This window comes from Palaemon carinicauda, chromosome 14 (genome assembly GCF_036898095.1).
Source record: "Palaemon carinicauda isolate YSFRI2023 chromosome 14, ASM3689809v2, whole genome shotgun sequence".
NCBI classification, from domain to species: Eukaryota; Metazoa; Arthropoda; class Malacostraca; order Decapoda; family Palaemonidae; genus Palaemon; species Palaemon carinicauda.
Genome location: NC_090738.1, coordinates 5767060 through 5792905, shown reverse-complemented (window position 1 = coordinate 5792905; position 25846 = coordinate 5767060). Strand labels below are relative to the sequence as shown.

General features: G+C 35.6%; 2 protein-coding genes across 4 annotated transcripts in view; one reads left to right on the top strand and one right to left on the bottom strand.

Moving 5' to 3' along the window:
- LOC137653407 (TBC1 domain family member 2B-like) overlaps positions 1 to 25846 on the top strand; it is a 687014-nt gene that overhangs the window by 442014 nt on the left and 219154 nt on the right. The window contains exon 16 of the mRNA XM_068386766.1: positions 12217 to 12351. Within this exon, the coding sequence (XP_068242867.1) occupies positions 12217 to 12351 (135 nt within the window). The remainder of the gene's footprint in view (positions 1 to 12216; positions 12352 to 25846) is intronic.
- Positions 16912 to 25846, bottom strand: part of LOC137653406 (transcription initiation factor TFIID subunit 1-like) — a 181423-nt gene continuing 172488 nt past the window's right edge. Inside the window, exons 4-5 of one of the 3 annotated variants that reach the window (XM_068386763.1) lie at positions 21627 to 21785; positions 16912 to 20801 (exon numbers count right to left, since the gene is read on the bottom strand). In XM_068386763.1, coding sequence (XP_068242864.1) covers positions 20487 to 20801; positions 21627 to 21785 — 474 coding nt within the window. In that variant the 3' untranslated portion in view covers positions 16912 to 20486. Of the gene's footprint in view, positions 20802 to 21626; positions 21789 to 25846 lie in introns of all 3 variants that reach the window. The other 2 variants (XM_068386762.1, XM_068386764.1) reach the window with 2 other exon arrangements.

Sequence of the window (25846 nt, the reverse complement as noted above, 5' to 3'; positions counted from 1 at the left end):
CATACAGCAGGAGTTAATTCAATTACCAAAACAACAGAGTTATTCAAAAAATGACCAGTCCCTTGGTGGTCTTCAGAACTAACTGCCCTGCACAGAGCCACAAGAAGGTCTTTAACTTGATTGTGCAGACGCCGTACTGAGGACAATTTGATTATATACAAGAAATTTAGAGCACGGTTCCGTCGTGCCATGAAAGAAGCTAGGCGCCAGTCTTGGGTAACTTTTGTTTCCTCCATTAACAATAGAACACCACCATCCTCTGTTTGGTGGAAAGTAGAAAAGATAGCAGACAAATTCAACCCCAACCCACCACCAGTATTGAAGGTGAATGATCAGTATGTGACTGGAGCAACTGAGGTTAGCAATGGCCTGGCTGCTCATTTCTCAAATGTATCATGCAAGTGCGAAGCAGCTCCTGGTCCCCAGTATAGGAGCATTGAAAAACAGAAAATTTAGAATTTTGCAACAGGAATTGAAGAGTCATACAATTCTCCTTTTACAGAACGAGAGTTTCATTCCGCACTTGCTATATGTAATGACACAGCCCCAGGACCTGATGGAATTCCAAATGCAATGTTTAAACATGTACCCGTTAATACAAAGTTATTTATTTTAAGCATCATTAACAGAATATGGCATGATCCTAGTTATCCAAGTGTTTGGGAACTAGCCATTATTTTAGCCTTTTTAAAACCTGGCAAGGATACGTTTTTAGCAGCAAACTATCGACCAATTGCATTGACATGTTGTTTATGTAAGATCATGGAGAAGATGGTCAATGCAAGACTGATGTGGTACCTGGAAAAAAAGGGTACAGTATTTTATCACCTATCCAGTGTGGATTTAGAAAAATGCGCTCGATGATTGATGTATTGATACGACTTGAGTCCTCTATATGTGAAGTCTTTGCTTCCAAACAGCACCATATAAGTCTTTTTGACATTGAAAAGGCATATGGTACTGCATGGAGATTTGGTATACTCAAAATCATTCATAATTTGGGATTACAAGGAGAGCTACCATTGTTCATTTAATCATTTATTTCACATAGATTTTTTCAAGTGAGAGTAGGGGAAACTCTAGTGGAGAGAAAATTTCAGGAAGAAGGAGTTTCCCCAGGGTAATGTGCCAAGTATAACGCTATTTGCACTTGTTATTAATGGGATCTCCTCAGTCACTCCTCAAGATATTCTCTCAACACTATTTGTGGATGATCTCTCCATATCATTTGTGGGAGCTAGAATGGCAGTGGTTGAGAGAAAACTACAACTCTCAATTAACAAAATTATTCAGTGGGTTTAAATTTTCAACAAGCAAAACTACTATTGTCCATTTCTGTCGTATCCAAGGTATTAAAAGCTAAATGTCTTAAGGCTCTGAATCTTTTAAAAGCTGGTGGCATCTTCTGAATGCTATTTAACTTTTATAACATACAGTATTTACTTTTTTTATTTTAATTTAATATTCTTTTCGTCTTTATTTATAATAAACGATATCGGCGTCAATGACCTTCAGTATCAGGATGCCAGAGAACTTCAAATCATTTATTCATTCATTCATCTCAGATGACTTTTTATTTAGGACTGATGAAAACAATCTATACCAATAATCTCATTCAGGCCACAAAGGGAATGGTTCACAAATCTGTGGCTTCTGTTGTCATTTTCCGAGAAGGTTGTAGTATAAAATTAATCTGTTCAAATAACCAATTTCAAAGGTGATTCATGTAGAAAACATGTGTCATAGGTTCCAAAAGACAGTCTAAAAATAATCTAAATTGAAGGTAATAGAATATTTGTTTTAATAGGTGCAAATATAGGAATGTATCAAGGACTAGAACTAGTCTGGATAAAATTGATAAATATTTACATTTCTGTTTTATTAAAAGAAACTTTCAGTTTCAGCCATTAAAGGATAAAGAGCCATGCTTAATTCTGTACTTAAGCATCTGGGATGAGATCTCTTCACTTCAAGTATAATAGCAGATATGTGTAGTTCTGTTAGTCTGGTATACTGTGTTCATTTATTCCTACGCTGATACAAACTTCTGAGTCATTTAAATAGGTTACTTCTAGTCTCGTTTTCCATGACCAGATAATCAAAAGAAAAAATATTTGATTGCATTATAATACGGTTTCTAGGTAACTTCATTGCATGGCGGCACATCAAGAGGAAGTTTCCCTTCCTCTCTTTACGTCTAAACATTTGCATTCACTTCGCATACCTGTATAGTGCTTAGTGCTTCTGCCTAATTCACGTAATCAGCCATGAGTTTGGACATCATTGTGTAAAGACTTCAAACTTGGTTTATATTTGAGTGTATGAAAATCCACGCCAATTAATACAGGATAAGGTCATGGTCGAGTCCATAGTCAAGGTCAAGCAAATGGTCAAATTCCGGTCATCAACCTTACGGCCACAATTTTAATCATAAATTGATGAAACTTGCAGGGATTTTAAACTGTTGTGTAAAGAGCTTGAAATGATTAGAATTTGGAAGGTCAAAGTCTTGGATGAGTAAAATGTCCGTATCACGTAATCAGCCATAAGTTTTGACATCCTTGTCACAGTCACTTCAAACTTGGTTCATATTGGTGTCTATGAAAATCCATGCCAATTAATACATGTTAAGGTCAAGGTTAAGGTCGAGAAATAAGGTGCTGCGGCTGAGGTCTGTGCTCTACTGAGTACCCCTCTAGTTTTCTGTGAGTTACAAGTGTGTGCATTATGCTTAGTAAGCCTAAAATCATGCGTTCATGTCTCGGCCATGATAGGTGTCCCTGTTGTACCTTCATGAATTGGGTAGATGTTGATCCGCATCCTGTTTGCCCTTCTTGCCATGGCAAGAGATGTTCAATGCAATCAACATGTGAGTACTGTAGGAAGTAGCTGTCTTTCCAGTGGGAGAGATATTGTTCTTGTTGCAAGAAACGAACTAAGTGAGATTGCTCTCCTTCGTCGTCTTCCAGCAATGGTAAGAAACGAAAGTTTGTTTCTGCAGCGAAAGTTATCCCTTAACCTGGTCCTTTGTGTCAGGAACCCGCTGAGCTCCAGTCACGGATGATGAGAGCCATAATTATGTCAATGTTTTATCACCTAATGTTGATAATGTACAGTATGATCTTGAGCCGATACTTGTAGTGGATCCTTTGGCAACAGCTGCTCTCCCTGAGCCAGATCCGATCTCAGTATCCTCAGGCCTTGATTAACCAATTATGAATAGATCTCCCTCACCTCCCACGAGTATTTTGAGTGTTGAACCTTATATGGCTGATTGCCCAGAGAAGATCTCTCCTCTCATGGAAGTATCTCCAATTGGAGTGTCGAAAGTGTCCCCGGGGTTCTTGTTCGTGGAACCCTTGAGTTAACCCTGGTATTTCCCATTGTACAGAGGTAAGCCTTGTTAGAAGACCCTTATTACCAGTCTCCAGCTCATTCCCATGAGCTAGGCTTGCCTTGTAGTGCACCCAGGTGTCCTTGGCATCAATCTCCTCTAAAGAGTACCCAGGACTTATTCCAGGACTTATCATCTCTTTATTACGATGGTGGACTGACCACTTCAGCTGTGTCCACACCCCAAGACTTGGCCATGCCAAGCTGCTCTAAACAATTGTCTTCTCTTTTTAAGCTTACTAGTGCTAAAAGGCAAGTGTGTCAAAACCTTCACTAATTTCACAGGTATAGTCTATTCATAGTTCAGCCAGGCCAAATGTTTAGCATAACAAGTCTGTTTGCGCCACTTCCTATGTGTGATGATGTCACCCCATGCACTACCATTCCTATACATGGTTAAATTCATCTGCAAGTTGGTCAGGCTAACAACTCCACACAAGTTGGTATGCCCACTCTTGATGACGTCACTCAACACGCTACCGTTTTTACACGTGAAAATATTTCCCGGCAAGGCAGCTGTGTTAAAGCACACCATGTGCTTTCTACCACTTCTCAAGCCCGTTTACAAACAGCCCTCCCTACGGGACTTGTTACATCATCACCTTATTATTTTAAAGTTCTCCCTGAATTTTATAAACAACAGGCTAGATCTCATGATCTTAAAGCCATGAGCTATTCAAGTAACAAACCTGTTACTATACCTGAACAAGCTCACAGTAGTTCTTTGCTTAATGTTCGTAAGGCTTCAAATGTTACGCATTCTTTGGAACAGTGAGAATATTACGTATCTTTCAGACAAATCTTCCTTTCAGGTATTAGGAATGGAAAGGGCGCCAAAATCATTTCCCCCTTTACCATGATTTACACTGCCATCCGATGCAAATGATGTCACTTTTGTTAAGCGTCGTAGACAAGCCAAATGGCAAGCCACAGAGAAATTCTTCTCCTCCCGCAGATTGAACTCAGAAAAGGAGTTCTATACTTCTGCCTGGCACTGCTGCTAGAAGTGAACACTCATATAATAGGATTGCTGCTGGACTCCTCCCATTCTTTCTCTGCCTCCAATTCCCGCCTCAATATGAATGTGACAAGGGAACGGAAGGACCTCAAAGGAAAAACTAAGAATCAACCTTAAACTATCAAAGTGGAACAACCTGTTAAATTGATAGTGAAACCACCACTTGAACATGATATTACAGTATCATCATTAATGGCTCTCCGTAGAACCTTCCTTGCAGCGCGCGCAGCCACCTGCTCAGCTGGTGTAACCCCCTCGGGGTCCTGATGTCTGGTTCAGAAGCATCATAATTTATTAAAATCATGAATCTCATCCGGTGTTTGGATGGCCTAGATAACCCGCCTCATGCACAAACCATTAACAGACACTGTGCTATTGATTCTATATTCCCTCAATCACAAAATCCTAGACTTAGGTTTGATGTGGCACACTGTAACCAAACTAAAGACATGCTAGATTTGTTTAACACGCAAGTTTCAGTGACTGAAAATTCCCTCACGGAGATCGTCCTCTGTTAAAGCCAAAATAGTTAAATATCATTGTCTTACTATAATTTCCATAAGTGTTATTTTTATTATTACTCTGGTGATCCTGTATAAATTTTATTAGAATCATACAAAAATTATTATTTTATGAACAGAAAAAGAATTAAATTTTATTTTTTTCAGTTTTTAAAGTAAAATACTGCATAAATTAAATATTAATTGCCACAAATAATGCTAATTCTATTCTGGAAACATTGCTCTGAGGAATTTTCTTATCTTGTTTTTTTTTATTTTATTTATATTTATATTTTTTCTTTTATTTAAACTGAAAATTGTACAAAATTTCAAATAACTTTAAAAATTAAATTTATCTAACCAAATTATTGTATTTTTATTTTCATTTCCAACAATGTCTTTGAATTTTGAATATCTTTGTAAATTATGGAGAAAAATAGTTTTGAATGTCAATAACCATAAAGCTGAGATGACAGCCCTCAAAGTTTTGCAACAAGAATACAAAAAAAAAATACAATATCGCCAATAGATACTTCAGTATTTCAATTGTTAGTGATAATTAGAAACTACTCTCAGTTACCTTAAAAATTACTAATCTTACTTACTATATATCTTTTTCTGCTAATTACTGCAAGCATGGCCCCTCACCCCCCACTTCCCATGGGAATAACACTTACTCAAGGTGAGGCGTATTAGGTGCCACCTCCCGTTTTGTTTCTAGTTTTTTCTCACAATGGCTATCTTTTGCCTATACTTAGATAGGATTCTTCTTTTGCTTTTAGGCATGATAAGGATACCACTACAGTTCACTAGCACTGTAAATAGCAAGAAAAAAGTGACCACACCAGAAGCGCAAGGCACAACAGTGGTTTCTGGTATTCACTGAGACAATTAGGGAAACTGTTGAGCTGCCAAACATACAATTTCTTGTCTGATATTACTCCCTATTCGATAAGAATAGCATACTTATCATAGGTTACCATGAGTTTGAGAACACGGTGTCATGTTACGATGATCTGTGTAGTGTTATGTACCTCTAGCACAAAAAAATGCAATAACTTTGTCTGTTATTACAGAATTAGTACAGTACTTTCTAAAATGAATCTTTAGTTGTGGTGAAGTTCACTGCCAAAGATTTATGATTTTTGATATCCCAAAATATATCCATGAAAATTAATGGTGGATGCTCTCCTTAGGGCCAGCAGGTCCTCAAAGTTACTGCCCTTGGCCCTTTCTCACCAGAGAAAATTTTATGTTCACTCTGGCACTTTTGAGAGCCCACTCCCTATTGACAATGACGTTGCTAACCTTAAACCAACCACACCAATTGATAAAGTATCTTATCTCCCCTCCATCTTTACAGGTTTTGATATGGCAAACATGGAGATAGAGGGTATGTCCACGATTCGAGCCTGTTCTTGGGTCCACCACTGTTTGGAGCAGTGTTCCGCTATGGGGTCACAGAAAACCTTACCGATGAATACGCCCTTAAACAGTTTGAAGTCTTGTCACTATCAGGGGCCAAAGCCCTAGAATTCTGGTTACATCAAACTGTATCCTGAAAAGATGCCTTGCAGTCCAGGCCAGATGCCTTATGCAGCTGTCCCCTTGGGACGCGTTATGCCTGAGAAACTCAGATCTAATGAGTTCTTCTCTTGTCCCTGCTGATTATTATTATTATTACTAGCCAAGCTACAACCCTAGTTGGAAAAGCAAGGTGCTATAAGCCCAAGGGCTCCAATATGGAAAAATAGCTCAGTGAGGAAAGGAAATAAGGAAATAAATAAATAATGAGAACAAGTTGACAATAAATTATTCTAAAACAGTAAAAACATCAAAACAGATATGTCCTATATAAACTATTAACAACGTCAAAAACAGATATGTCATATATAAACTATAAAAAGACATGTCAGCCTGGTCAACATAAAAACATTTGCTCTAACTTTGAACTTTTGAAGTTCTACTGATTCAACTACCCGATTAGGAAGATTATTCCACAACTTGGTAACAGCTGGAATAAAACTTTTAGAATACTGTGTAGTATTGAGCCTCATGATGGAGAAGGCCTGACTATTAGAATTAACTACCTGCCTAGTATTACGAACAGGATAGAATTGTCCAGGGAGATCTGAATGTAAAGGATGGTCAGAGTTATGAAAAATCTTATGCAATATGCATAATGAACTAATTGAACGACAAGGCCAAAGATTAATATCTAGATCAGGTATAAGAAATTTAATAGACCGTAAGTTTTTGTTCAACAAATTAAGATGCGAATCAGCACCTGATCACCAGACAGGAGAACAATACTCAAAACAAGGTAGAATGAAAGAATTAAAACACTTCTTCAGAATAGATTGATCACCAAAAATCTTGAAAGACTTTCTCAAGAAGCCTATTTTTTGTGTAATTGAAGAAGACACAGACCTAATGTTTTTCTCAAAAGTAAATTTTCTGTCGAGAATCACACCTAAAATTTTAAAAGTCATACAAATTTAAAGAAACATTATCAATACTGAGATCCGGATGTTGAGGAGCCACTGTCCTTGACCTACTTACAATCATACTTTGAGTTTTATTAGGATTCAACTTCATACCTCATAATTTGCACCATGCACTAATTTTAGCTAAATCTCTATTAAGGGATTCACCAACCCCAGATCTATATTCAGGGGATGGAATTGATGCAAAGAGAGTAGCATCATCTGCATATGCAACAAGCTTGTTTTCTAGGCCAAACTACATGTCATGTGTATATAGTATGAAAAGTAATGGGCCAAGAACACTACCCTGTGGAACACCGGATATCGCATTCCTATACTCACTTTGGTGTCCATCAACAACAACTCTTTGAGATCTATTACTTAAAAAATCAATAATAATGCTAAGAAATGACCCACCCTCTCCCAACTGTTTGAGTTTGAAAATAAGGGCCTCATGATTAACACGGTCAAAGGCAGCACTAAAATCAAGGGATTTCTGTACAGCATTGGAGATTGTAATCCGTAGAAAAGGATGAGAAGTTTGGATAAGCTTCCCTGATGAGGAGAGTAGCAGCACCAATGATGTCTGCCCCTCAACGACTGCAAAAGGAACTCACTTTTTGAACAAATTCCTCAGCAGAGATGGCTTTTGTCTCCAACTGAATCACAACAACCTGGGAGGCAAGCCACCAGACCCACCTTTCAACGTAGCGGATATGTCCCCCAGCAGAGGCTCCGGCTAGGAGAGTATGTCCCCCAGATTACCACAAGTGGGGGATGCCTACAAAGCCATTGGCTTAGGTGGCAGTCCTTCAGGGCCTATCCCTGGATGATAGAAGTCCTTTGTTAAGGATATCGAGTCCCTTTCATAGACTGACTGCCTCCTCTGATCTGAACTTTGACAACCCGACCATATTATTTGAAAGGTTCAGTGAAGGACCTCCTCTTTGTAGTGGGCTCTGAAGAGCCAGTAGTTGCAGACATCTGACCACCCTGTAACCTGACTGTTTGGGGCCACAGAAGTTTATGACAACCCTCCATTGTTAGCGGGAACCCCCTTTCGGGTTTCTCCCCCACAATTCGTTCTGTTCTTGGATGCATGTCTAAAAGGATAGAATGCTCACCTAGGAAGGGAACAAATCTTGGGTCTATGGTCAGAAAAGGACTAAGTCCTTTCACATAAATTTCTTGTTACTCCACTTCTCAGAGACACTAAAAGGTCACTCCTTGGTGCTGATGAGTAATAACTCCTCGGTAGTGACCTATATCTTCAAACAAGGAGGGGCAGCCTCTCTTCTGCTCATCCAACTGGCTGTAGAGATCCAGAGGTGGGCACAGACCAATGCAGTCTCCCTCTTGGAAAGGTTTATCCTTAGGAAGAGGAACATTATTGCCGACCATCTGAGTCAATCAGGGACAACAGTCACTTTGAAATGGTCTTGAATTCCTCTAGTGGCAAAGAGACTTGATTTTGTGGGGTTCCCCATCTCTAAAGATGTTCACCCCTCACATGAATCACTAACTCCTGGTGTATCGTACATCAGCCCTAAAGCAAGTTGCAGTAGGGGAGGATGCCTTTCAGCACCCATGGGACACACTAGACTTTTACAAGAGCATTCTCGCTGTTGTGTCTGATTCGCCAGATCCAGAACAGAATGCTAACATCACATGGAGTCAAAGTAACACTAGTAGCTCCAGAGTGGACAACAGCGGAGTGGTATCGAAACCTGCTGGAACTTCTCATGGAAGTTCCAAAAGAACTTCCAGAATGGCCAAACCCACTACGTCAACCACACATAAGAAAGTTCCACAAAGCAGTACATTGCCTGTCACTTCATGGCTGGAGACTATCCACTATTGTTTATGTTCTTGAGAAACAAGAGATCGCTATCTGTCACTACGGTAAAAGGTTACCACTCTGTCCTGAGCCCAGTTTTCAACTGGAAATGCTTGATCTCTCTTCTTCATGGGAACTCTCAGCTCTCATTAGAATGTGACAAAGGTCCTTAGGTCTTTAAAGAAAAGCCCTGTACGAACCTAGGTATAAAGCCTTGGACAGGGACCTAACCCTAAAGACTGTTTTTCTCCTTGCCCTAGCCTTAGCAAGAGAGTAAGTGTACTATATGGCTTATCTTATTCTTTCCACAGGGTGGAAAAGAATAATCTTTATCATTTGTTTCCAAATTTGTAGCCAAGATAAAAAATCCAGTAGAAAACAATATCAGATTGACCATTTCAAGATCTTGTCTCTCAAAGACGTAACTAATGAACCGGATGATCTTTTACTCTGTCCTGTGAGAGTGGTTTGTAGATATTTAAAGAGAATGGTGTACCTTAAACCCAAAATCTCCAACCTGTATATGAGTGTAGGTCACTTTTGGCTATGAGAAACAATCATGAGAGACTATAAATCCACAGGAGAAGTGTCGCCAGGTCCCCCTCCCCGTTAGAGCACATGATATCTGTGGTCTTGCTGCAAACCCTAGTGTTCCACAAAAACCACTCAGTAACAAAAGTCCTCAAAGCTGGTGTATGGAAGAGACAAAACACTTTTAACCAACATTACCTTAGAGATTGTACATATAGGTCTGTGGATACTGTACTTTCTCTTTAGGCCCTGTTGTTGCAACTCAAGAAATAATTTAATCTTACGCTTTTATGGAACACGTAACTGTTTTTATCCAAGGCATCAGTTATTCTCTGCATTATAAGGGTATGAAATGTGGATCAAGGCAGATGGTGATCACAGATAACCTGAAGCCATTACTGGGAATTTACCTTAATGCAAGTAAGGATACCATGTTTTTTCAGTTATCATTGATTATATATTAATATATTCATTATGTGACTCAGGCTTCACCTTGGGCATAAGACTAAAACATTTGGATTGGATTTTATGGCCCTGCCTCTTTACAAGCTGGGTATGCAGTTCCAAATTGATCCACTTCTGAGACTTCCCCTCACCCAAGGAAGAGTCCCATCTAAGTGACTCAGAAGATTGTATATGCATAGGAATAAAACAAATGTTTAAAGCAATTTCCATTTTTCCTAGGTATACAAACTTGAGTCATTCAATGAAAGGTCCCGCCTCAATCGCCCCACAAGTCTTTGACCAGAAGAGAGTGAAGTGTGTCATGTGACGGCACCATGCACTGGAGTTGCCTAGCAACCGTATTATGATACAATCAAACTTTTTTCTTTTGATTGTCTGGTTGTAGAAAAGGAGACTAAGAGTAATTCATTCAAATGGCTCAGGTTTGTATAGTTAGGAAAAATACAAATTGTTTTAAAAATTTGTAGTCTTTAACTTGGATGTAATTTCCCTACAAGAAGTAACTAGCAGGAACCGGAATGACTTGTCTCCTGTTTCTGGGAGGACACTGAAATTCCTCCTACAACAGAAAAAAATAGGGGAAGATCCTATAACTGTTTCTTTATGGCTTTGTAAGCCAATCAAATGTCCTTTTCTTTTAGGTGAGGACACGTACAGACCATCTCAGATTTGTGTGTACAAAGTCAGACTTATTGGATCTATCCTAGCTCTCAGGAAGAACCTGCCAGGGGTACATTTCTTGAAGACGAATCATGTAACAACAGAACTGTTTGTCCATTACTTATGGGATTATACCCATAGGTTCATGGATACCAGTATTTTCTACCTGGTGGTATTTGTTTAATAGTCTTTGTAGCAAACCTAAATCCTTCACGGGACAAGAAACACCTTGTCTGAGATAGTGGTCACGATGTATGCCTAGAATGAGAGGTACAGTAAATTGACAGGCTCTTCTACCCCTTCTTTGTTTCCCTTTCTTTTGGGTGCAGTGGCCTCTCCATTACTTGCTAGATCGGACACGAGATATAGGGAAGCCACACGATTGAGCAGCTTTTCTTACAAGTAAGTTTTGTTTAGAAGTTTCTTCCCCATCCTCCAAGACTAGGGGGAGGATGGCCAATTCTAACAACATATCATCCTTTTTTTTATATAGGTTTTCTTGAACGTCAGTTTCTGGTAGTGACCTAGTCTAACACCTGATGCATTTGGATGACCAGGTCATTAGGAGTTTTGTAGAAGTCATCACTTTCTCTCTTGTACAGGACCAAAGTGCTTGGACATTTACCAGGATTGTAAACTAGCCATTTTGGTTACAGGGACTTCCTCCCACCTAACAATAAGTTTCCTAATTATACAAACCTGAGTCCAAGGTGGATGTAATTCGTCGGGACACACAAACTTTCGTATTACTTGTCAAATTGATTTTATTCATGGGAAAGTTGTTTATCTTGGCTTGAATTATATGAAGCTAGTTTTATGATTTAAGAAAATTATTTAGTGTTACTGCTGGCTGGGAAGCAAACACAGGGCTGACACTTTGTCTTAAGGTAAGCTGAGGATATGTCAAACAGGTGTTGCAAGGGGTGTAGGGTCCCCGGTAGATAAGTACCGTAGGTAAGAATACAGCTCGTAGGTTAGCTTAGGTGGTGTTCTTGTGTTTGTTTCCCTTTTAATGTGGTTTTTCAGTTATAACTTTTGACATTTAGAATTTTAACAGCCATTTACATTTTTGCTGAAAGCATATTTCTATAGAAGAACTTGGAAATGGCTCTCTAGAAATAGCGACCCTGCCTAGCGGGAAAAGCTTTAGTCGAAGAAGAAGATATTTCTATTAAAGGTGTCAGGTTTGTATAATCAGGAAAAATACAAATTACTTGTAAAATTTGTGATGTTACAGGATTTTATTTTGTTTAGGTAGGAAAAAATATTATTACTGTACTTTTGAAATTCATAGAATGAAATTTAAGATGAATTTATTTAATTCAGGTACTATTTAGGTATGCCCTTGCCATATTCAAGCTCTGCGAAGAAGGAGTGCTTGAGCGCTGCGACTATATGGAAATTTTCTCATTTCTACGCTCCGTTCCAGAACCCATCACAGATATTCCCAGACTTCAAGAGGTAAGAAAACATTTTAATGTCATTGTGAAGATTTTTTTTAGCTTTAGATTGTTATATAGAAATTATTCTTTTGGTGTAACTCTTCATGCTTTCTATGTGCTAAAGAATATGGGAAATGCCCATATAATTTATTTTTTATAACGTACTTTATGGTGTAGGAAAAATACCAGGTACGTATTTAACTGGCTCCACAAGGCACTAGAAGAGTTAGAAGACCCAGGCCAACATGGCTGAGGACTATGAAGCGTGAAGTAGATGATGATGAATGGAGAAGTTTTGATTTAAAATCTCAAGATAGAGACTGGCAAAATCTAACCAAGGCTCTTTGTATCAATAAGTGTAGGAGGAGATGATGATGATGATGATTATGATAGTTATTACTAACTAAAAGGAATGTTTAGGGGGATTATTTGTGTACTAAAAGGATAATACAACATAGTTGTTTATGATACGGGAGTATTCTATATATTTGTTCATAGCAATAATTTTACATCAGCTTCATTGTCAATACAGTGGGATGAGAAGTAAAGCCTTTTTCATTCTTATAGTATTTTCAAATCTTCCATCAGCTTCAATCTCATTTTTCATTGATTGCTCATACAAAGCTGATAATCATAGAATGCCTTATTTCTATATTATGGATTCCAAGTTACATGACCTTGTCCAAATCAGGAAAGAAGAGAATTTATCTCCTAGATGTCACCGTGGATCTTGTACTTCCTTGCAAATTTGCATTTTCAACAATCCCTTTGTCACCCTGACCCCAGGCATTCAGCCTTTAGTGTTATTCAATTTGTGCCATTCATTAATATGAATTGATAGCTTATTTTGTGATATACTTTGCATTTAATCCTACACTTATCCAAACCTTTCATCCATTGAAAAAGGGAAGTGTCTTCCACAGAGCTGGAATGACCATTGAAATTATCAATGAGGTGTAGTAGTTAAGAACAAGTGGTAAGCACGGGTGAGTAGCCCCATTCACTCTCATGTCAAGTATTCTTCACTTTTGTCATTGGCCATAACGAGTATGGTGGGACTGTTGCATCCTATCCAAGGCTGTTCAATTTTTTTTAAAATAATTTTTAGTTGTTTGAGTAGTTGATATTGGCTTCGTGTTCATAATGGAACAAAGCAGGAATGCAAGGGTATGTTGGACAGTATATCGGTTTATGGCTAGACTGGCAATAGATCCACTTACTCTGTGACTTAGGGTCATGACTGCTCACAATTATTCCCTTTTATCAAGTGTACAGTAGAATCATTGTCTCCCGTAAAGGTGTGTGGGTTCTTTGAGGAGCGGGAAAGCTAAGTCTTGTCCATCATTCTTGACAATGCCCACCACTATAATGTTGGAGACCCTGTCTAGCACTTTGCACTTCTCAACGAGTTTGCCGTTTGCTGAAGCTTCTGTGTGTACAACTGTCTTTGGGCCCAGGCAGTATGTTTCAGGAGCAGGGAGAACTCAGATATGCGTTGGGGAGTTTTTGCAGGTTGGAGTGAGGTCATCAATGCACTCTATCATACAGACCGCTGCCAACGAGTGACCTAAAAAAGGCTTGCAAAAGTTTTCCTAGGTCTTGCATACCCTCATTTTTGTAAAGAATTTTTTTTTTCTTTCCTGGTTTGGCAAATCCTTCACAGCTGAGAAAGGGAGAATGATCATGAGAAAGAGGTAGTTAGTGAAAGGGTTTTCTGTAGCGAGTGAGATTCTTGGAATAATTGAATCAGTCACAATGTTAGGCAATTGATTTTTTTTACTGATCGCAGTATATTTTTGCAGGAGAAAAGGCTTTAAAACTAAATGGGGAGTACAATTAGTTGCTTCTCTTTGCACTTGAGATAATACTTTATTGAATCTGTCTATAAGAAATTGTGAAAACTGTGAGTTATAAGTCGTGCAGGAGGAGGCAACTTCTAACGACTTATAAGAATTAACAGAATCAGAATCTACCGTATTTGGAAACCTTTCAGAAATAAGTTTCCTTAACATTTGAAAAGGCGATACTGTATCTCAAGAGTCGAGCTCTTCTGTATTATCTTCATATTCTTCTTCATTGTCTGATACATTCTCTAAAAGTTATCTACTGTGCAGGCCTTCCCTTTTGTTTACATTGTATAGTAACCTTTGTACATGGGCTAGACAAGGGATTAATTTCAATAGTTAAAGCACTAGCACGTATTTACACTGTTAGTGAAACCTCTTAATGGGTTAGTGGCCAAGCCTACATTAGACTGATGCTCTCTCATCCAAAACATAATGCACTTGATCAGCCTTTGCTGAAACTTTAAAAGATTTATCTTATTTAGATATACAGTACACATACAATATGCCACACCATTAATGTAAGAATAAAGTGGTTGCTCACTAATACTTATTTCAGTGAGGTGCCGTATATTAGGATCCAGGCTGCAAGCTCATTCTTCTACCTCAAAATTCAGTGATCGTAAAGAGCAGAGCGGATCACAGAAATGTGTTGGTTTCGTAGTAGAAGGATCATAAGTAATTTGAGAGTGAGACTTGAGGAGAGGCAAACAACTCCGTCATGTGCTGTGCACCAACAGAACCCTTGCTGACAGAAACTCTAAAAGCACTAGGAAAAACTTAAGGAGTTAGGCTAGTGTTCAAAATGGCCCAGGTTAGGCTAGAATCTCTGCCTTTACCCGAAGACTCTTGTAATCTTCTTAGTTTTAATAAATGAAGCCAAAGAAGAAAAGAGCTTATGAAATTCTTTACTATCAAAGCCTGAAAGGTTTTCAATAGCTAGAGTGGCAGTATCATCATCTCCACTGTAATTAAATAGCATAGTCTAATCTGAATTTTCCCTAAAAACATTAGCTTCCTTTTACATTTGGAATTCATAATCTAGTCAACTACTGTTTGAATATACCTGTGCATAAGGGGAATTACTAATTCCTGATGAAGATATCCCGTATGATCACTAATAAACTAAATCATTCAAAGTACACAATTTAGAGGAAGCAAGTGTCAACCCAATAAGGCATGGTTGACAAGAGACTTGAAAGACAAAGCATATGCTGAGTAAACAAGGTTGAAGTTATTGCCACTAACCTATAGCTTGTCTCAATACTGTGTTAGAGGCCTCGGCCTGTTAAAATGAAAGAAAATGGGTAATTTTTATTAATAAGGTAAATGCTGATATAAACCAGGCTTTGAGATAGAAGCATGATGAACATCAGGGGAGTTTCACCGAAATAATAATAGATCTTAGCATTAAAATCTTGTTATTTCTGCTATTGTTGCAGATGTTGTCTGTCATAGGTCTTTTTGTTGTTTTTGTAATTAAGTAATAGTAAATAAATAAATTAATTGCTAAGCTACAACCCTAGTTGGAAAAGCAGGATGCTATAAGCCCAGGGGCCCCAACAGGGAAAATAGCCTAGTGAGGAAAGGAAGCAACGAAAAATGAAATATTTTAAGAACAATAACAACATTGAAATAAATATTTCCTATATAAACTTTTCATACTTTGACAAAACAAGAGGGAAAAAAATTAGATAATTTAGTGTGCCTGAGTGTACCCTCAAGCAAGAGAACTCTAACCCAAGACAGTGGAATACCATGGTACAGAGACTGTGGCACTACCCAAGACTAGAGAACAATGGTTTGATTTTGGAGTGTCCTTCTCCTAGAAGAGCTGCTTACCATAGCTAAAGAGTCTCTTCTACCCTTACCAAGAGGAAAGTAGCCACTGAACAATTATAGTGCAGTAGTTAACCCCTGGGCTGAAGAAAAATTATTTGGTTATCTCAGTGTTGTCAAGTATATGAGGACAAAGGAGAATTTGTAAGAATAGGCCAGACTATTTGGTGTATGTTTAGGCAAAGGGAAAGAACCGTGACCAGAGAGAAGGATCCAATGTAGTACTGTCTGGCCAATCAAAGGACCTAGTAACTCTAGCGGTAGTATCTCAACGGGAGGCTGGTGCCCTGGCCAACCTACTTTTCTTATCCTTCTCCCATATCTCTGTACGTAAGGCTAGCTGTGGCTTTTTGAAAGTTACATGGGGATAGCAGTCTAGCTTTTCTCCTCTTTTTTGTGGAGATATTGTTTCTGAAGGCAACTTTGGTAACTGAATCATGACCACCTCAGAGCCTTTGACAGGGCAGCTGCTTTACAACTATCTAGTCTAAAAGTTGGTATATTTGATAGTTTTTGCCTCACCTTTTATTACTACTCATACTTATTGAAGGAGGCTATCTAATATATTTTTTTTTTTTTTTGGTAAAATCCAGCATCCTGATTTCTTTCTTATTTAGTCATCTAAACTAGTAGGCTACCATGTTTACTTTGTGAATTGTTTTTGTAGTAAAAACATCCATCTTTGTGATTCATTTTTAGCAAATTCTCTTTCATATGTACAGTAGTTCCAAAAATACTTTTTTATCTTTTATTCATTTGAATTTTTTTTTATGAAAGCAACATCTTTCAGATGAGTTTATTTGGAAGTATTAATACTTATGTGATGATATAGTACCTTTTCCATCTTCTCAATTAACTGTAGAAAGGTTTTTTTATAATGCAAATAAAATCATGAAAATGAAAGACACTTTATTGCTCCTGCTTCTGACATATCAATATTTATTAATTAAATATAAACGATAATTTTAGACATATGTCAAGAACATGTTTGGAGCATTTAAAACACTGGTTTCTACAGAATGTATGGAGATAAAGCAAATGTTTACTATTAAACCAACCAGAGCCACTTTATACAAGTCTAACAGGTGCTGACTATAAAATGCTCCTACACTATGTCAGAAAAAAACCTTGCAAATTTATAGAATTGCTGAAGTACATTAGAGTAAGAATATAATTAACTGGAAATTTAAAGGCCCGTCAGGCTATGCAAGACAAATGCATTGAGGAATATTCTTCCATAACCTCCATGCTAATTTGGTGTGTTTTATTATTTGGTGTACTTTTCTCGGTAAATATTTTGCACAGTTTCTTTGGAAGACAAACCTATGATGTAAATGGTTTCAGTCAAGTAATTTCCATTTGTGCTATAATTAGAGTGATAAGACTTCAATAGGGAAAGTTGGTAGAACTGATGGATTCCTCCATACAGTGATATATATTAATTTTTCTTTTGCAAGATTTTAATAGACACCTGTGATGGAACTTATAACGAAACTTGTTGTTATCACAACTTTTATTCAATCCTCTTGAAGAATACAGTAATAACTATTAACCATCAGACAGAATGATGCCTTTGTGCAGTCTAGTTTATTAGGGTAAATATGAACATCTCTTTGACATAATGTTTGTATTCTATCAAACACATTCTGGATCTATGCAGACAAGAGTAGCACAAAAAACCTGTAACCATCATTCTCACATACTGGTTTGGTTTTAAATGAGAGGGAAAGAGAGCAAAGAATAAAGAATAGTAGTGAATACTGCCATAGCATCTTTAAAGGGATTATAATTGTTTTCCTTTCAGAATTATTTAAGGAATATTGAGTCATGTCACTTGAATATTCCTGCAGTATTTTCATATTTTTTTTACTCTGTGTTTTATTATTAGGCAAATGTAAGTAAGAATATAATTTCCTCCTCATGTGTTTGCAACCTTGATCAGTAAGAATGACAGTTAAAAGCATCAGGATTATTGTATGTATACATTATATGTAATGAGAGTTTGACATAATGAGCAGATGACCCAAGAACTGCATGGAAAGTAGACTGAAGCATTACACTCGATACACTCTGAATTCAAAATTCATTTGTCAAAATCTGAAACATAGGTAATAAACTTTGTTTGTGTTAAAATATATGACATTATAACTAAGGTGATAGAAATTGAAAATATATGTTAGATTTAGTCTCGATTTTGGTAATTTCATAGCATCCTACATTTTATGCACATATTTTTGTATTCAAGTTATGATGTGATATACATGTACAGTATGTTGGTTGCATGCCAAAGATTATGTTGGGTATGTCTAGCTGGTTTTGTCCCAGGTGTCTTGTTTTCTTGTATAAATTTCTTATGAAATGCCTACAAAGTTAAAAGAAATTAAAGTTCTAATGTAAATCCTTATACAAGTCACAACTGAGTATCTGTATAAAAAATACAGTATTCAAAAGTCACTGGCTTAAACTGACTGACCTCACAACCAGTATGATTGTGTCATCACACTTTGGAATGTTTTTATTTTCTCTTTAGTGAAGAGAAAAGGATTGAATAATAAAGGTCTCATGCAAGGTTATAAATCTAAACTGTCATTGAAGTCAGCTTTACAAAGAACACACTAATGAATGTCATCTGTGCAGTCTCTTTTACTTTTTTCAGATATTTTTATTACTAATGAAAATCAATCAGTTATTATTAATGATATAATTGTGTGGGTTCTTTTATTGATGGATCTTAATATGTTGTGTTACTGAAAGTTAAAATTATTCAAGTTACCAGTTATAGAAACTGACCAGCTTGAAATGTCAATATAATGTTATAGCATAAAAACAAACTTGGGCAAGTGTGTTTTAATAGCTGTCCATTTCAGAGCATAGGTATCTTAGGGTAATGTAAGTGTAGACAGTTAGCCATAGGGGTAACTAGTGACTCTGTCAGTTATTTTGTCATACTCACAATAAGGGCTATTTGGAATGTTGCTCTAGAGCTGCTCTTATTTCTTGTGATCTGCTTCAATATATATTCACCTGTTGACATTGATATTCTCAGAACTAAAGTTATAGATTACACTGTGTATTAAAAGTTGTTGTATATACATATACATTATACTGTACTGTAGTACCAGAAATTGATGCACATAAATTTTTAAGCCTCATATAATGAAGCAATACTTTATTTAACAACTACTTTGTTAAACCTTGATTTGATGGTTCCGTACTGTTCTTTTTTTTTTTTTTTTTAAGAAACGTAGTTGAGTTCTATATAGATACTCTGAAGCTTTCATATCAATTGCCATTCCATTGAGAACATAAAGTTAATTATGACTCATTGATGCCCTCTTTAGGAGTACAATATTGTGTATTTTACGGACATCTTACATTAAGAAATACGTTCTAGAATATATTTCTATATTTTTAATTATTTATGATTTTCTTATGATAACAAAGAACTATGGATGTTTCAAATTACTAGGATAGTACGGTACTAACTTATGACAATTTTTTTAATAGACTTTCTGACACCTACAAATAGGTTCAAGTAAGTGATTTGTCTACTGATCTGTCATTGATAGTTTTTTATATTAAATAAATAAACTGTGCATCACTTGTTGGTATGGCTTGTTTCTCCTACTAAGTAGTGTATGTGGTGTTATACTGATGATTTTTGGTGTTATAGATTTAAAATAGAACATCAAAGGGTTGCATTGATTGATGTGGCAATATCAAAGAAATTATACATATTTTTTTTCTCTCCAATACACTGAAGTAGTTAATGATTCTAGTAAGGTACTTCTTTCATGTTTACAAAGCACTTGCTGCTGTACAGTTACAATTATTATATGCCACACAATTGTAATTTGAAACTGTGTTCTCGGATAGGTGAAACTTGCAACCCCTTGCTGTTCACAGTTTGAAAAGTGATATCTTAAAATGATAGGGTTTGATACTAAAGATACTGTATATACATATTGCCTCTAAAGGAGGTACATCCAAATCCCCTTAGCATTAATATACTTGTTGATATACTTTCATAATATTTAACAACTATATTATAGCCTTACTCTTTTTTTCAAGCAAAGCTTTACCAAGTGTTAGTTGCACTATCTTTTTTGGCATGTCTTTAGTCAAATGATTTCCTGGTGCAGTTTCTCCTACCTATATGGATTGTGAAATTTGATGTATTGTACTTACATTCCAGTACTGTACTATGGAGAGAAAATTTTGATCTTTTTAAAGTCTGGTAGTGTCAAGGTCTTCCTAACTAACTCTTCAGATTGTATTGTAATGGTAAGGGATCATTAAGGTTTTATTTGTTTCATGGAATGGTAACAGTTTTATATTATCATTTGTTAAACATGTAGAACAAGAGTTATTTTCACTTGTAATTAACCTTTTTTTCTTATCAGTCATATGCTCAACATGATTGGAGCTTTTTTATATTCCCTTGATGTTATCAGTTATTTAAAACTCCATCTCACAGATTCTTGGCAATAACAGCATGATGGAGAGCCTTGTTTCGTTTTTCACGCCTTTCCCTCTTTTCCTTGGCCTTGTCTTTGCCCTTCTCCTTGCGCGCCGATTTCTTCCATCCGTGTTTCTTTGGGCTGTACTTCTTAGGGGGCTTGTGAGCCTTGGCTTTAGAGGAAGAGGGTCTTTGATGCACGGTTGAGGTGTTTGTTTTGAGAGCAGTGGTTGGGGTTGGCTTATGGTGGGGCTTGTTGATCTTGTGCACCTTTGGGGGTCTGGGAGTGACGTGGATTAACCTCTCGGACTCCATGGGAATACCATCCTGCACAAGATAAATGTCATTTATTAGAAATTATCGTTCATGATAGTGTGAACCTCATATATTTTCTACAACACTGAAGTAGGAAAGTTTATTGATAGGACAATTCTACACCAAACTTAGATAGATGAACTGTTGTATACAACTTGACTCAAAGATCCTCCCAGAATGATATGTAATTTCTTTTTCATCATACAGTAATACATTCATAAAGTTGAAGAAAAGAGTTGTCTATGATAAGATCAAAGAAAAGCAGCTGAAAATACAATGAATATTTTACAGATAAACATATGTCACTTTACAAGTTTATTTTAATGTACTGTATTTCTTCAAAGAAAATGAACGTTGTCAGAGTAGCATAATAATTTTTTTGCAAGTTTAATAGATTTGCCAAAACCAGGAAAGTGACATTTGCTTCAGTATCAACTAATACACAAGAAATATACAAAAACTCCAAAAAGCACAGAAAAAAAATCTGTACTGTTCACGCAGTAAGAAAGCACAAAAAATACATTTTGAAAAAAGAACATCTGGAAGAGATTGCATTCAGGCAACCGTCTAGATCCTACAGATGAGTGATATTTAGGGCTGTTGCTGGGGAAATAAACATCATGCTGATGATGTTGACAGATTTTTGAGTAATGCCATAAATTTTACCCATCTAAGGACAGATGCCGCTCACATGAATACACCCAAATCAGGCGATATGAAGCAAGTGAGGAAACACTGTAAACAAAAATAAGATCATTTGAGGAAGGCACCACAAACATAATAGCAACACGACTGGCACTGTAACAGCACATGATAGCCCTTAAATGCTTCCTCTACCTTGGTGATATTTTTGGTCTGGCTGGTTGCCTGTGTGCTAGAGTTGAGGTTAGCAGAGACCTGAGGCGTTCGGTTGGTGAGGATGTGAGAGGGTACATCCCCTCCACTAGGCATCCGGTTAGTAATAAGATGACTCCCTGTTACTTCGGCTTTCTGCTGCTGCTATGAGAGGATTTTGAATTAGGTTATCGGGTGATTCTGTCATTGAGAACATAAGCATGAAAGCTAATATGATTCTTTCATGATGCATTTTATTTGATATTTTGTCACTGTGTGGTAAGGATAAGAATGACGTTCATAATTTTTTATACATCCTACTAAAGGTAATATTAGAGGTGTGTTTTTATGTATTTGAAAGTGTAGCTTTAATTCAGTCACATTCACTACTGTAATTATGCTTTAATCCAAGAATACCTTGCATGTAGGGTTTAATGAATGTTTAAAATAAATCTAATGAATTTGAACACTACACTATATAATTTAAGTAGCAGGGTTTTAAGATATATGGTTTAATGATAAACCAAAAGTGTCTCTTAAGAGGTTTAATTGTTGAATAGTTAGATTTAATTATGATATTTTACTATTTAGTTTGTAGACAGTTCAAAATCTTCGTGATATAGAATTCATAGAGATGAATTTCCAGTTGGTATGATATCACAGTGGGTGTTCACACTTACATACATTCATAATTTGCCCAAAGCTATGTTCTTGGAGTGTGCACCTTTTACATTGGGTGGTACAAATTTAAGGCTTATAGAGAATATTAATAGTATTTCAAACAAGATGAATTATAATTAAAGATGGGATGGATTAAGTTATTAGTATATATATATATATATATTATATATGTATATATATATATATATATATATATATATATATATATATATATATATATATATATTTAATTATTGATAATTTTAGACACATACTTTCCATAGTTAAAAGTACTTTAACATAAAAGACAACTATTTTTCATGAATTCCCTTTTGGAGTAGTAATGCCTGCAAAATGCATACAGCTGAATTTTTAGTATTTATTGTTAGAATCCTTGTGTACCTTGAAAAGTAAGCTAATTTAGTGTCGAATCACCTGGACTGTTCAAGATCTGTCAGTGAAGCAGTGTACATGTAGATGTAAGGTACAGTAGTACACTGTATAACTGAATGAATTAGACTGTTTCAACTTATTTAGATTTTTGTTTTAATGTTGGTGCTAAGAGTTTTTTATTGGCAAAACTTCCTATCATTTCTATACTGGATTACCTGTTGGGTAGAGTAAGATGTGTTCACTAGGCTTTAGAGGTTGTGTAATGATACTTTTTTTGTGATACATATTTTAACTCATTGATTCAGTTAAACTTTCTAAAAGTTATAAGTCCTTTTAAGTCTCATTCCATTTTACTAGGTAATCTTTTAAAAAATAATTTATCTAGATTTTTTGTGGTAATCCTGAGAAATTTGATTTTTATTTTTTCTTCAGTAGAAATATAGAAATTTTTTAATGTATGAAATTCTATCCAAAGCTTTATCAATCTATTTCACAAATATCACTCTCATTTGTTTCAGATTTTTGTCAGTAATCACCTTATCGCTTTTGGTAATTGGCATATGATATTGTAGGTTATACAAGCTTTCCTTAAAATAACATGTTATAAAGATACTAATTCGATAATTTATATAAATGTTGACAAGTCACGTTATTTATAATTGCATGAACTTCCACTGGATCCTTATTCATACTGCTAATTTGCATACACTATGTATTTGAATTTTAGTCTGTTAAGCTCTTAATTAGAAGATATTTTTCGTGCATAACCTGACCCTATAGAGGTTGAAGTAGCTTCTTTGCATCTTTATTGCCCTCTTTTGATTTTCTTTTAGATTTTCTTATGTGGTGTGAGGTATCACAATCATCTTTTTTGTGGAATTGGAGTTTGTGTTTAAGGATTTGGTAAAATTAGGTTAGGTTAAAGTATATCTCCGTTGCAGTTTTCATTTCCGGTCTTGTATAACCATCGTGATAAGTTTTTTATAATTAAAAAAAAAAAAATTCAGTTTACTATTGTGTCAAAGTAATTTTTCTGCTGTATTTTCAACTATAACAATTTGATAGCCATGGATCATGTTTAGGTATTTTGACAGTAGCAGAAAACCTTCTGGTGATCAAATGCATTGTTAAAGTATCCCTCCTGATATGAAAAAAATCAAAGTACCTTAATGTAACATATGTTAATAAAGTAGGATAAAACCATAATAGAAAAGGCAAAGGGATAAAAACTTAGCGTAAAATCTATTCTTAACGTGTAAAAAGTTACTGAGAAATTTTGATTAAAACTAAATGTAAATTCAGGGGATGATTAAGATTGTATTTCTGAAATTATTATTAAGAGAAAAAGTAATATAATCAGGAAATATATTTCAAGCAAGAAAATACAGACTTTACATTAAAATTTTACTCAGTATGAGACAAATAAAAGGGAACATAAAATGACCATATATGAAAAAATAGCAAAGGGTGAATATTATGTGTGTGATTTTATATATCCAACCAATTATAAATAAGGGTCAAATGTAGATTCAGGTAAGGATTTTAAAAGGCAAAGATGCTTATTGAAAAAGAAATGAAGCAAAGTTGTTTATAAGTATTGATGCATTTGTCTCCATCTTCTCAGTGGAACACTGACCATAAATTCTATAATGTTTCATTTCATGTCGTCCTTAATTTTACTTTGTCTATTATGAATTTAGTTAATTGCTTAAAGTGTATTTTCCAGTATTTTCCAGTCAAAAGTAACAAATTGGTTTCAGAATTCCGTTTTTGGAAAATTCATTTGCATAAAAGGTTTGGAGAAGGAAGACTTTGATGAAATTTCACTTCTTATATACAAAATATTAACTATTGATAAAGATGATTAAGAAATATTATTAGGTATCGAACATGCTAAATTTATATAACGATACCTGCATTGTAATATTTGTTTTTATGTTTTTGTAATAAGATAGCAATAATTAATTTACTGACTGATGTTAGCCTGAATAATTATTTTTAATTTCATAAATAGGGATGACCATGGATAGCGTAGAATTATATTTTTTATTAAAGAATATTTTTATATACATATCAATAATAGAAAAGTTATAAGGTCATTGGTGTAACCGAGTGTGAGAACAAATTACCAAACAGGACCTTCTTCAGCCTTGGTGATATGTCAAAACAAGAAAAGGTGGTAACATGACTCCCTCCCAATCTCTCTTTCACAATAAGGAGTCTATAGAACTTGTCCAACATGAAGGCTGACTCATCTTAAAAGGCTTTTTTATATATATGAGGTTTTATTTTAGGTGGAAGAAACTAAGATGGCTATCCTACCCCAAATCTGACCAGTCCTAATGAGAAACAAAATACATGAACTTTATTTGGCCAAACCTTCCATTTAAAAAGGGAATATGTTTTCATACTCAGAAAGGAAGTTTCTCATTCTAGAGGGCCATTATATGTTATGATTTTAGTATGAATGAGTTGCTGATAATTTAACAAAATGATAAGGATACTTTAATAATAATAATAATAACAATGATAATGATGATAATAATAATTATAAGAGGCAAAATTACACATAAATCCTTGGGAAAGTTTAGAATCTGCTCTTCACAGGACTGACTTTATTGAAAAGAATACATTAATCAAGTTTAAACTATGTTAAAGAGCATGGTATATTACTTCATTTAAACTTTGCATTTCTACTGAAATTTTTAATAAGCTTATAATATTCATATAATCTTCAGATTTTCAATTTACTCAGTTGTTTTTATGAATTTGCAGTTTACATGATAAGACTACATTAATGTACTTTGTAAAGACAAACCCTTTTATATCAAATCTAATTTTATGAATTGTTGAAGAATCAAGGAAGATATAAACTAAATAACCTTTTATTAGTATTTTGTAATAGAATTTTGGGAGGTAGGTATTACACTCACTGTTTTATTAGTAATAAGTATAAGTGTTTCTTGGCGAATGCTTCAACAGAGATCTGTAATGAATTTGTAAGTACAGTAATGGAGTAATTGGAGTGTAAGTCTGAATTCTAGTAAAAGAGATTTTTTTTTCAGTCCTCCCACCTAGTAACTAGTTGCATATATGCAATGCTATACTTAGTGAATTTGAATATCCTTCAGTTTTTGTAGTTACCTTTGACTTAGCTTATTTCAATTCAC